Source organism: Neomonachus schauinslandi, chromosome 5, assembly GCF_002201575.2.
Source record: "Neomonachus schauinslandi chromosome 5, ASM220157v2, whole genome shotgun sequence".
Classification (NCBI taxonomy): Eukaryota; Metazoa; Chordata; class Mammalia; order Carnivora; family Phocidae; genus Neomonachus; species Neomonachus schauinslandi.
Window position 1 is genome coordinate 155,498,724 of NC_058407.1, and position 14,007 is coordinate 155,512,730.

General features: G+C 44.0%; 1 protein-coding gene across 1 annotated transcript in view; it reads left to right on the forward strand.

Moving 5' to 3' along the window:
- Positions 1-6,686: 6,686 nt before the first annotated feature.
- The window catches only part of CACNG3 (calcium voltage-gated channel auxiliary subunit gamma 3), an 83,449-nt gene continuing 76,128 nt past the window's right edge, over positions 6,687-14,007 (forward strand). Inside the window, exon 1 of the mRNA XM_021686858.1 lies at positions 6,687-7,327. Coding sequence (XP_021542533.1) covers positions 7,117-7,327 — 211 coding nt within the window. The 5' untranslated portion in view covers positions 6,687-7,116. The remainder of the gene's footprint in view (positions 7,328-14,007) is intronic.

Sequence of the window (14,007 nt, forward strand, 5' to 3'; positions counted from 1 at the left end):
TCAGCACCCTTAGCATTACTCAGGAACTGACTAGAAATGAAAATTTTTGAGAACCATGCTAGAAGCTCTGGGAGGTAGAACTCAGTGATCTGTGGTTCAGCCAGTCTTTTAAGCGATTCTGATGCACACTAAAAGTTCGAGAACCACAGGGAAAGGGGACAAAGTCAAACAAGGATGTCATCCCAGGTAAAGTCTAGCCTTGGTCTGGCCCATGGAAGGCTCTGGAGCATCATGTGCACCAGAGCATTATCCCTCTGTCAAGAGGGCAGCCTTTTGCACCCTTGTTTCAGCCACTCACTGACTGCAGGCTGTCCCTGAGGGAGGGCCTAGAAGTTCCTTGGGTTCAGCTGCTCCTATCAGCTGAAAGCAATTCTCCCAAGAATGGGAAGCTGAGAGCAGGCAAAGGGTCTAAAGAGGTCAAGGATGGGGTAGAAACGCACCGACCCAGTAAAGGGTACCAACAGCATCTACTACAGCTGTGCAATTACGTCTGCCCTCTCTAGTGGACTGAGACTTCCAGATGATCAAAACATGTCTGTCTTGCTTATTACTGACTTTCCAGTGCCTGTTGCAGTGGGTGAAATGTAATGATTCTCTTTATGCAATTAATTGGTTCATCAAATGCTAATTGAGTGCCTACTATATTCCGGGCACTGTTCCTGGGTCTTCTAATTTAAATGTGAACAAGACAAAGCACCTGTCCTCCTGGAATTCTTCTTGCTCTAGGCGGGGAGGTGACAATAAACACAGAAACATGTATACATACCAATGTCCATATGTGTACAGATATCCACAGGATAATGTCAGATACATGCTATGGAGAAAAACAAAACAGAATGAGAGGACAGAGAGAAGCACAGGGTGTTATTTTTGATAGAGCAGTTAAAAAAGGATCCTGTGAGAAGGTAACATTTGAGCTGAGATATGAATGAAGGGAGGGATGGAACCGAGCGAATATCTGGTGGCAGCAACTTTTATGTAGATGCAAAGTTATTTCGAAATAAATGTGGTTGGTTTTTGTTTTGTTTTGTTTTGTTTTGTTTTAACAAAAAGGATATCTCAGGGAAGAGCATTCCAGGCACAGGGAATAGACAGATGAGTCACAGGAAACACCTGGCATTTCTATAGTGATAAAGCAGGAGGTGGCTGAGAGAGAGATGGACAGGTGGCAAGCTGCATACTGTTTTCGTTTATTTTTTAATTGACTTTAAACATTTATCAAAGTATATACGCACAAGACTTTAAAACACCAAATAGAATGGAAGGCCCTATCTGACTGGTCCTGAGGGACCGGTCTCACGCCCATCCCTCTCCCCCAAAGGTAACCACAGTTACGCGTTTCTATCTTAGTTCAACTTGCTTCACCCCAAACACAGTCGTAAGATATTTTTAGTTCCTCTGGTGGTTGGCTTTGTCACTGCCAATAACATGCTCTAGTCTCTAGTTCTCCTTTCATCAACTCCAGGCAGTATATCTTAGCCGTTCTCTTTGTAATATCAGGGTGTTGCATCCCTGCCATCATCCCCCTCCCCGTTCCACCATCCACTGTCCCATCACCTTTGTATGCAGTGGGAACAGAACGCGCAAGCGCTTGGGTGTAAGCAAGAGAGAACGGGGGGCTTCCGTTCCTGAAAGGTTGGCAAGGCTGGAGTTTAAATACAAACGGGAAGATGTGTTTTATAGCCACATTTCACTTTCAGTGCTTTTTCCATAAGCTGAATCTGAAAGTAGAAAACTAATAACTCGACCGTGTGAACACATCAAGGAGAAATTACAACACGGTGGGGGCTACACTCCTCTGTCTGTGTCTGCTTGGTTTTCACCCTCTCCTTCACTGACACCCATGCAGTGCCTGTCCTTCAGGCAAGTTTAGATAAGTTCTTCTCTTTTCACCTTCGTCCCTTGGAATAAGGGCATAGACAAAAGGTGAAGCTGATTTGGTATCATTGACGCTTAGCCCCTATTCCACTCCTATCAGAGGGCTCTAGTATCTTCAGAGTCCCCCAAACCCTGCCATGTTGCCTTCTCATTCTTGATCCTGTTTTACTGCTGGACCCCTAGGCATCATGCAGTGGCTCCAAATGGAAATTGCGCGGACTTTTTGTAGTAGGCTTTTAAGATGGCACGAAGGGGCGCCTGGGTGGCTCAGTCGTTAAGCGTCTGCCTTCGGCTCAGGGCATGATCCCAGGGTGCTGGGATCGAGCCCCGCATCGGGCTCCCTGCTCGGCAGGAAGCCTGCTTCTCCCTCTCCCACTCCCCCTGCTTGTGTTCCCTCTCTCGCTGTCTCTCTGTCAAATAAATAAATAAAATCTTAAAAAAAAAAAAGATGGCAAAGAAATTCCTCCTACTCAGAGAACTTTCTTTTCCTCCCTTCCTGAGTTCACAGTGGCTGGTCCTGATAGCCACGTTTGTACCACATGACCTTGTCTCCATGACCACAGCTGGGTGGGCCAAGAAATGGCACATGACACAAGCTAGACCAATCCTTTGTTCTCCTGGAAATTTGGAATTGGAACTAAATCTTCCCACTTCAGTAGAGATGATGTAAAAACTCAAAATGCAGGTTTTTATCTTGAAGATTGAAGAATAGAGAAGGCAAAACAATTTTTCTCTTTTTAAAGATTTATTTATCAATTCCATAGAGAGAGAGCAGGGGGAGGGGCAGAGGAAGAGGGTCTCAGCCAGTCTGACCCGAGGCTCGATCTCACAACCCTGAGATCATGCCTGACCTGAGCCAAAATCAAGAGTCAGACACTCAACAAACTGAGCCACCCAGGTGCTCAGGCAAAACAATTTTTCTCAACAACAACAAAAAAAAAATAAGAAAAAAGAGGCAGAGATGAAAAATGAAGTGACTGCTAAGACTCCTGATGGCTTTTATTTCAACTCCTTGCTGAGGCCTGATTGTGTCTTTGCCCTAAGATTCCTTAAAACACCACCATATCCTTATACGAACCCCCCCCAATTTCTTAAACCAGCTCCAGTGAGTTTCCACTGTTTACAGCCAAATGTAGTAACGAGAGACCCCCTACTATAGAATGGGCTCCTTGGGGGATAGGAACCATATCTTCATGTTCTCCAAAGTGCTAAGCCTTGCACATAGTGGGCACTTGAGAAGCATGTATTGAATTGAAACAAGTGTCCACACTCCTTCCTGAATGACACAACCACTTTCAGGGACCCCTCCTGTGTTGAGGGTGACTCCAATATATAAAAGGATACACAGAAAAAAAAGCAGGTATTCCATACTAGCTACTCCACTAAAGAGTCCAATACAAAAAAAAAAAAATAAGAAGAAGCCTTAATAAGAGAATTAAACATTAGTTTTAAGCCACTTCAATGCCTCCCAATCTCCCGTCACAGAAGTAGGATCAGAAAGGATCACCAGCAAACAGAAAGGGCCTGGCTCCATCACCGTAAGAAGAGAGAGTGCTTTGAATCTCTTGGGTCCCTGATTGATCTGGTGAAAGAGCCCTCTAGTGGTAGAAATGAGCAATTAAATCTAGGCTTAGAAGCCCATTCCACACACCCCTGTATATACGCCTACACATTCAATTGAATGAAAGGATGAGGTCACCCCCCTAGTAAGTGGGGAGTCATCCTGGGGAACTAACTGAAGGCCTCCCTACCTCCGCACTCCCACTCCAGACAGGTGTTCTGACTTGCTCCAAATGCAGGCTCAGGACTTCCCACATTCTGTGATCAGCTTTGGCCCTGAGCAGAAGTTGCAAAGGGTGATCCTGCCTCACCAAGCCAAAGGCTCAGTATAAAGTTCCGTCTTATAACAGATGTCCCTTTCTCTCCTTCAGAAAAACTGTCTACATCCTGACCTACAATTATCACCTCCACCTGCCTGGGCTCCTGACCCTCCTCTCCCTACTCCACATTATCCTACTTGGTTACCCAATTCCTTGTGCTGGACCTCCTGGGTACAACACCTTGTCTGTCTGGCTTTATATCACAGAGTTGTGGAGTGGAGCTGAAGCTGCTCTCATTTTACTGCGGATCTGGTGAGTGGAGTGAATGGAGCATACTCTCCCTAAGCCCAAAGCCCATTGACTTTCCATCTACATGGTCCTGCTTTGAGAAAAGAACTTTCTCTTCCTTACTGGAGTAAGGGAAGAAAGAAACAGATCCTAGAATGGCTGTTTTGGTCATTTTAAAATTATTTTATATTATTTAAGTTTCTAAGAGGAGGGAAGGAAAATTTCACAAATTTAATAACCCTTCCCAGGAAGGACCAACTTCACCTCCAAGTTACAGATAGTTTTTTCCTTAAAAAAGAAAGGTCAAAGCAGAACATTTTAATAAGAAGCAAATTTTCTTTTTTTTTTTAAAGATTTTATTTATTTATTTGAGTGAGAGAATGAGAGAGAGAGCACGAGATGGGGGAGGGTCAGAGGGAGAAGCAGACCCCCGCTGAGTAGGGAGCCTGATACGGGACTCTATCCCTTGACTCCAGGATCATGACCTGAGCCGAAGGCAGTTGCTTAACCAATTGAGCCACCCAGGCGCCCAGCAAATTTTCTTTTTTAAGAAAAAAAAATTAAGTAACTTATAGAAGGCCTTGGATACCTTCCCCCATTGTCTCCTATTGCTCTTTGGGGGTAAGGTGAGCTGCTGTTCTGCACCTGAGTTTATCTGTTCCACTTTGGTTATGTGGCAGATTTTTCATATTTTTACTTCCTGCCCATAAAAGAGTGCTCGTGAACCATGATATATGCATATAGATTAAATGAATACAGGTGCACAAACATGCACTATATCTATACACAAACTTGTGTACCACCCATGCACACGGCTATGCATTTGCAGCAAACCTATTCACATGGCCCACAACACTGCATACAGGTACATATATATTTGCATACATCCTTTTCTTGTGCAACAAATTTGCAGGCATTCGAACTCATAACTAAATTGAACACAGCACAGGTTAACATTTAACACCACGACCGGATATTCAAAACTATGTATGCACAGATATGTTTATCTAACACCAAGAATCAAGTCTTCAAGTGACCTTAACACACACACACACACAGACACACACACAAAGTAGCAAAGTCACTGAGAAGTTGATACATTTGAGAACTCTTCAATATATTGCTACTACTCAGTCATCTGCATAGAAGCTCCCAGACAGATAGCCAGAGATGGCACCAGGGGACTATATGTGTCTGGAATTACCTTCCATTATATTTTTGTCCAGTTAAATAACACTCAAACATGACAGTTGACAGTGGACACATCTCAGAAACAACTCAAGCAGCCTCAATTCCCAAAACCTGGCTTCTGGGTATCCCTCCCATCATGCCATAGGAAAAGAATAATAAAGGCATTCTGTGGACTGTCCTTAGTCAACTCAGTGTGTGCTCATGTATATGCCAGAATACATAGTAATAGAAAGATGGTCAAGTGCTGATCTTCTGCAACATCGACTATTTTCCAAAGGGAGAGTTTCATTAACTTTCAGGTGTGCAATGGCATTTGCACTTTGGACTAACAAGGAAAGCAGACCTAACTTCACCTGCTTCATGGTCTAACTTAGAAAAAGATGTTAACAAATGAACGTTCCAAGGACCTTTGGAAAGAATCTGACATTTTCATGGACTCTCCCACCTTGAATCCATCAACCCCCACCCCCCCACACACAAATGTAAGAATGTTAAAATATATGAGGTGTATTCAGAGACCAATATCTCACACCCCGTCGCCCCAAATCTGTGATATATGTACAACAGAGTCTATATACATTCAGTTCCTGATGTCTTTTAGGAATACATGATCATATGTATATGAACAGTTCCGGGTCTGATCTGAGCACGTTGTCTCCGGTGTAAACCAGAGCTCCAGAGAACGGAGGGTAGACATATTGGTTTGTTTTCTGGGGAACCAAACTGAGACAGACTATACACAGATGTGCCTGTGACAACACTCTTTACCCGCCCAAGTGAGACATAGATGCGTCGCCCAGAGTCGCCGGTCCCTTTAAGAAGACTCGGTCTTCCCCAGTGGGCTCCAGCGGCGCCCGCAGCAAAAGGCAAACTTGCCCGGCTCATTGGTGGGGGGGAAACGCCGCGCTGGGTGGGAGCTGAGAGCGCGCCAGAGTGCGCTGCGGGCTTCTTTCCCCTTCCCCTTTCCTTAACCCTTCCGGGAGCGGAGGAACAAGGTGGTCCTGCAGCACCGACGAGCTGGGGCGCTGACTGCCGTGGGCTCCGGAAACTTTGCGCGGAGCGTGGGATTGACTAGGCAGAGCCGAGCCGGCTAGCTGGCCTGGAAAGGGACGGGGGAAGGGCGGCGGGAGGGAGGTCCGACCCTTCAGCACCCCAGGTCTCTAGCCCGGGCACTAGAAAGACCGTGGTGCAACAGCGGCGGCAGCGGGGGAGCTGTCCCTTCAGAACCACCGACCTAGAGCCTGGGCGTTGGGGAGCCGGAGGCGGGGCAACAGGCGGGAGCTGTCCCTTCAGCACCGCGGACCTTTGCCCTCCAATGAAACCGCCCGGCCCCCAGCCCCAGGACTCTGTCTTTTCCCCAGTTTGAGCGGGGGTGTCAGGAGCAGGCGGAGAGCTTTCCTGGGAGGCTGGGGAAGCAATGAACACTCTTCTCAGCGACTCGCCTCCCAGCAGTGCTATTTTTTGCCATCCGCCCTCACCCCCAGCACACGCGCTCGCACACACACGCACGCACGCACACACACACACACACAGACCTCTCTGGATTTCTTTGCCTTGAGTCTCCCGGGGCTGTGAGGAGCCAGGCGCATCTCAAACCGAGCTGGCAGCTCCAGGCTCCGGAGCCATGCCCTGCACGGACCCTCATCTTTACCAAGCTCCTGAGGAATGAAAGGAACCCAGGGATCCTCAGAAGGCAGCAGTGATGTGGACCAACCCCCTGGAGCCTGCACCCTTCCAAGGGCCATAGGCGACCCAGGGAACCGGAGAGAGCTCCAGACAGAAAATCCCAGCTTTCCTAAAGTCTCTGTGGATGCTGACAAAAGGAGACCCGAATTTTTGGAAGAGCCTGCCCTAGGTTACCCAGCTGCAGAGTGATTTTCCCCTCTGGCATTGAACCTACCCCTCCAACCCCCAGCCATCCAGAGTACCATGAAGAATTATGAGGATGTGTGACAGAGGTATCCAGATGTTGATCACCACTGTGGGAGCCTTCGCAGCTTTTAGTTTAATGACCATTGCAGTGGGCACGGACTACTGGTTATATTCCAGAGGTGTGTGCAGGACTAAATCTACAAGTGATAATGAAACCAGCAGGAAGAATGAAGAAGTAATGACCCATTCGGGGCTGTGGAGGACCTGCTGCCTAGAAGGTATTTACAATTTCCTCCCAATGGCTCCAAATAATGCAGCTTCTGATATTCTGATATTCCAGTGGGTGTTTGGGGAGATGGAGGCAGTGATGGGGAAAGAGGAATAGTTTGAATTATTGCTGAGAATGTGCAGATGTCCAGATTGTTCCCAGCAAGACTAATGCTGTGTGGAATGAAGAGGTTGAGTCTTGTTGATTGTTTTTGGTTCAAGCTTCATGAGATGAGATTTTGTGGCACTCTAAGCAGCTTCTGCAGTTGAGCAAAGTCTCCAAATCCAAAATTCTTAAGCATTTTGTGAACTGCTTTGATCTGTGGCTTGTGATGGGGTCTTTGGCTCAGCTTAAATTGCATTTCAGTGGGGGAGGGGGAGGGACAGGGAGGAAGGAGGAGAGAGAAAGGGAGGGAGCGAGAGATGGAGAGAGAGAGAGACTGTGAGCTAGGCTGGCACACTCTGAGCTATTTCCTTATTTCTAACATAGTCTTATCAGTTTCTTCTGAGTTTGGTCTAAGTAGATATTTTCATGAACTTGCATTGCCAACCAGACTAACATATGTGAACACCTACACACACACACACACACACACACACACACACACACATTTTAACAAAACTTCCTTATTAATACATGTTTCACTGTTTGGAATCAAAACAAAACTGAAGTGTTAGCATTTGATATCCACCTGTCTTCTTTCTTAAATCATCGCCAAACTCAACAAATATATTTTCATGACATTTGCATAAGATTGATTCTCCAAAAATCATAGCTTCTAATTTTAAAAATTGAGAATTTGCTCTAAATTATAATGAGGAGGACAGACCAATTTTTAGAATGTCAAGCTCTTGGGTAGCCTGTCTTACTATTAAACTCGCTTTCACTACACCAGAAGTCACTCTCAGCAGCACTGGGCAATGCCTGAATGTCAGTGGTAGTAAATAGAAAGATAGAGAAGAAAATCAAAGCTCTTTCAAGCTTATGTGCCTGAGGGAAGGCACTGGATTAGAGGGGCAGAAGGGAGTTTTCTCAGGCTTCTGAGGAATCTGTGAAGCTTGTCACAGTGATGAGCAAGGAAATCTGGATTCCCTATATGTTCCCCTCCCCTGTTTGCCATTGGTTCTCCATGCCTGCATTCCCACTGGCTGGCATTGGTCAGGGCTTTTTAAGAACTTGCATTTATGTAAATCACTTAGGAAATCATGCTATGACATCACTTGCTAGTGTAATATTGCATCATTCCCTGGCCTTCTTCCCATGTCCTGACACTCTGAACAACTGCTCTCCTCACTAGCACTACTACAGTCAATTCTGTTTCCAACACATATTTGCAACTGGTGGGAATCCCAGGTAGGAAAAGTCTACTTTAAATGCAACAAGGATCATTGTGCTTGAAGTCAGAAGACCTGGGCAATGCTGCAAACTATCTGTGTGACCTTGGCTAAGACATTTACCTCCTCCAACCCTCGCTTATCAATCTGGGAAATGATTCCTTTGGAATAGGTGATCATGAATTAGCAGTATCCAAAGCTCTTAGTTTATCCAGTGTAATGATGGAAATTTTAGAACAATTCTTTCCCAAACATTGACAAAAATCTAATATTTATGATCATTGGTAATCAGATACGGTGAAGTCATTTACCTTGGGGAAATTCCATAATTCTCTTTCCTCTATTGACAACAAAGAATTGAATTACCTTTGTAAAGCTGTGATTTGGTGGATGTTTTGATGTCTACATGGTTCTAGGGATGGCACAAAAAATCTGAGCCAAACAAGGTATATATGTAGACCATGTTTCAGTTATTTCCAGTTCTTCTTCTTCTTGGAGCAAAACCTGGGAATGTACAATTAAACACCAATTTTGGCTTCCCCCATTAGGGCCTAAAATCTCTAAATCCTTGCTCAGAATTTCTCAACTGATGGTTTCTCTTTTCTCCAACATCATGTCCTACACCCACAGTTTGTACAAGGAATTGGAACCCCACCCAGGCATTCTGTGGGCTTAGTGGGAGAAGTGAGAATTTGAATCAAGATGGAACTGGATGCATCCAAGATATGCTCTTGGTCAGGTGAATTCTTTTGAGAAAATTTGTTGCAGTCTCCATGCAATTTGACTCAGCCATATTTTTTTTACATTTTTTGAAGTATTAAATATGGTAACTTTAATGAGTCACAATGAATTTTTAGCTATGTGTACACCCATGGAACCAACACCTAGATGGGCCTGGCTGGCATCTGAGCCAAGGTTGTTCTTCATGTACTGAATATATCAAGTGTGCAAGGAATTTCAGGAACCTCTGATTTCCTGCATGCAGTAGGCAGAATCCATCCTCTGGAAGAAAGTTGTATCACCATCTCTAATTCAGTATCTCCTGTCTCCTAGAGTCTCAACATCCTCATTTTTCTGGTCCTTTAGTGTCAAAGAATAACTGGAGGTCTTGCAGCTCAGTTTTCCCTGATATCAAATTAGAAGAGTCAGTTCATCCACACTTTTTTAAGAGCCATGAGAGAATGTGGCTATTTTGTCCAAAAGAGAATGCTCAGGAGGGACATGACAGCTGTCTGCAAATATCTGAGGAGTTGTCATATGGGAAAGAGATTTGAAATGTTCTATGTGGCCTCCAGGGGGTAGAAGTAAGAGCTAGAGGAAAACAGGTTTTACCTCAATATAAATAACCATGCAATGTGGAAGGGGTGTGTTCTCCCACCCCTAAGAGGTATGGGTTCTCCACCACCAAAGATATTCAAGAATAAGGAAACTACATCAGTGTTTCCAAACTTGGCTAGTCATCAGAATCACATGGGGAGCGTTTAAAAAAAAAAAAAAAAAGATTATTAGGCCTCACAACTAGATTCTCTGCTTCCATAGGTCTGTGGTGGATCTGAATTTTCTGAAACTCCTCCAAGCAATTTTGATGTTAAAGCCAACACGTATTGAGTGTTTACTATGGGCCTGGCAACCATTACATGTGTTAAAGAGGATCACATCACTCAAAGGAGAGAAGGGATGTTTCCAGTTTTCATTTCTATAACTCACCAGAATGTCATTTCTATTTAGTACTTACTCTGTGCTAGCACTGTTCCGACAATTTTGAAAAATTAACTTTTTCCTCTTCAGAGGAGCTCACTGATGGAGGTATTTTTATTATCCTTGTTTTATAGGTGAGGAAACTGAGGCCTAGAGAGATTATATGACTTGTCTGAGGTCACATACCTAAACCCAATAGGTACTACTTCAACTAAGCCATGTTGCTCCTCTGAGCATTTGCTAGAGAACATTAATTCATGCTCCAGTGGGTAGGTTGCTATTGGTACAAACATTAGCTTGTGAGAATGCCCAGACACATGGGTTTTTCCATTCAGAAGCCTCAGGTCCCAGAACACTCAGCATGCCTGTGCCTCATCTGCAGGGGTGCAGGAGACATCAGACAAACTCGGAGACGGCAAAGGACACGTTTTGAATGAAGAAACAATCGACCTATGTAGAGACACCCACACTCAGAAAGCCTGACTCATTATCTGTATCTGGAAAGCACACAAGGCATTCACAAAGTAGGGCCCCAACTTGCTGCGTGTTTTCAATGGCAGCATGTGGATTTGAATGAGAACATGTTTGGTGTATGAGTCTCCCATGAATAAGACCCCTTGGAGTCCTAGACACAAGCAAAGTGATGTATTTACAGAGTGGAAAGACCCCGCTGGACTGGTAGCAAGGAACCCTGAGCGCTCATCACATTTCTGTCACTACCAGTTATGGGAATTGTGCATGTTCTTTTCCTCCTTTGGGCCTCAGTTTATCCAATTCTGAAATGAAAGCTTCAGATAAGATTAGGGAGTGAACAAATCCCAATGTCCATGTGGACGAGGCAGGTAATGTAACAGTTGAAACAAGTGTTTCACTTAACTCAATTCTATAGGGGGAAGTCACTGCACTTGAGAAGATATATGGTAACTGAAACATGGTCTCTGTGTGGGGGGCAACAGAAAATGGTGGGGACAGAGGCAAACCGGAGAACACAGGCCCTCATCCAAGGGACAATTACTATGTGACTTGAGTTTATATTTACTCTGGGGAAATGTGTACCAAATTCATCCCAATATTCCAAGTATTTAAAATCCATGTGTAAAATCTCTTGATTTTTAAAATGTGGACAACTAAGTTAACTTTTTAAAAATGCACTGCCTGCCAAGCCAAACTTGCCTTGTCGTTGAATTTAACCCATGGGCAGCCAGTTTAAAGGCCCCTTTAATCCAAATTTCTGTTATTTCCATATTTCATTCCTGAGTTATTCTCCATTAGTCAGTGATCACTTTTTCAATTCATTAAAAAAAAAAAAATGCTGACTAAGAAAATAAAGCCCACTTAGCTTTTAGGACAAGGAACTTGAAATTATGGAAAAGAGTTTCAATAGCAGAAATAGCTACAGATGGGCCTGGATGACATCAAACATCTGGCTGAAAAACTGAAAAAAGAAATTAGCCAGTCATTAGAAGTTCCCCCATATTTCCAAATCTCCAGATGGTTGACTTTTTCAGCCAGATGGGGTTGCAGCTTTATTTATGTGTTCAGAAGCCTTCAGGGAAGCTGCAAAGATGTGATTAAGGACAGGGATAAGAGAAGGACACAACAGTGGTTGAGTATTTCCTATGTGCCAAGCCCTGTGCTGGGTGCTCTCACATACAGTAACTCATATACTTTTCATATTTCCTATCTCCCTCCAGTAGAAGCTAAGGACAGGGATCCTTGTCTGTTTGGAGGACTGCTCTATCTCTACAGCTTAGTAACTGTACTGAGGAGTCACTTCTGCTCCTTTACTCCAGCATCTGATGCTGCATCTTCCCTTAGATGTGGGTGCAGAATGCTCTGACTCTCTTCCCTACTCTTGACATTCTCCCTGGTCCTTTCCCTGCATGCTTCCTCTTTGCCTCTAAAGCCCAAGAGGCAAATAAAGGAGAGAAGTGGACTGGAATCTTAAGGCAGAATGAGGGTGAGTGACTATGCCTGTGTTTGTGGGACCAGTCAGGATTGGGGAGGTGGCAGAGGTTGAGGTGTGAGCATGATAATATTCAACCAGAACATGTCTGTATAGCCATATTGCTTGTTAAAATGTTGAAATACTTTCCTACTTCTAGGTAAACAGCATCTGGTCCAAGTCCCCCATCAACCCTCCCCCTCCCACCACCACTACAGCTATCCTAGCCTATTCTGGAACCTCCCAGACATCTACGAGATCTGTCCAGTAAAGAGTTAAGACCTGGCCCAGCAGAGGCCATCATGATCATGATCCCGTCATGATGCTATGGAAGCATCCATTCTGACTGGCTGGTCTTACGTCCTACCTGTGATTAAATATTCTGAATCTTATTCCCAGTTCTATCATTGGTGGAAAAGACTTACTCCTCTTCTTTCTACCTCAAACCCAGCCCCCTATCTTCTGACTCTAAGATCCTACCCATTTTAAGAAGTAGGTGATTTGAAAACAATTCTGTTTACTTCATCACTTGAAATTTTATATTCTGGATTAGAAAAAAGGCAAGTGATCCACCTTCCAAGGTTGGGTAACCAGTGTGGGTTATTAACATGGTGACTAGTGTGGGTTACTGGTGTGTGTCAAAAAAAAGTAAAACAAGAAAAAAACCCACAAGAAAAGATGACTGTGTCCTTTGAATGTTCTCTTAGAGCAGTGTCTAACAATCTTACTGATGGGATCATCGGATTCTTTAGAGGAATGTAATTTTTGACTTAGTTTTATTATAGATAAAGGGCTGTGGTATAGTTAGATGTTTACTTGTAGAAAACTTGGAAATATGCCCATAAGTTTGCTCATTAGAGGTGCGAATGATTTATGTTCATTAGAAGAGATAAGCTCAAATGTTGTAGATTTATTGCCCACCTCTAGGACATGAATCAGTTTTACATCTAACTTGACATTCTTACTTCAGAATTTTTTCCCTGAAAAATATATATAACATCCTCCTTTGAACTAGCTTTGTCATTCTGCTAGTTCTCTCATTGATGAGTTGAACTAAATTTGACATGAGCTCATTGTATATTTTAGGAAAATTATGTTTCTAACTATTTAAAAATTATACTCTGACATGTGGAAGCACCCCCAGTGAAACCAATGTTTCTCAGGTTAAAGAGAAGCCCACAAAACTCCAATGTTGTTTTGCTTTTTCCTCCATCCACACGACCCTGCCAGAGCCCACTTTTTCATTATAGGAGCAAATGGGCCTTTAATCACTTATGAACTGTTCTCTGACCACAGAGAATATGGGATAACAGCAGGGGTCTTGAGGTCAGGTAGACCTGAGTTCTTACCTGATCCTGCCATTTACTGGCTGCAATGCCTGGGAAATTGTTTCACCTCTGAGCATGAGCTTCCTTACCTGTAAAATGAAGACACACAGTAGCAAGCACTGTTCAACTATTTCTATTTTTGTGGTTCCTTTATTCCTTCATACCTCTAAATAATACATTGGCCAGTAGTCCTTAATTTATCCTTTTTAGACAATACCCATTTGCAAAGACAAATGATAAGCTAGCTTCCTTATGCCACCTCCCTTTCTCCCAAAACTTGTTGTTCTTCAGTGAGTTACCTGTGGCTCTAAGAAAAATCATGCAGAAAGATTGAGGGTGCCCACAAAAAAGAGAGACTGGCATCACATTCCTGGGTTGGACACTG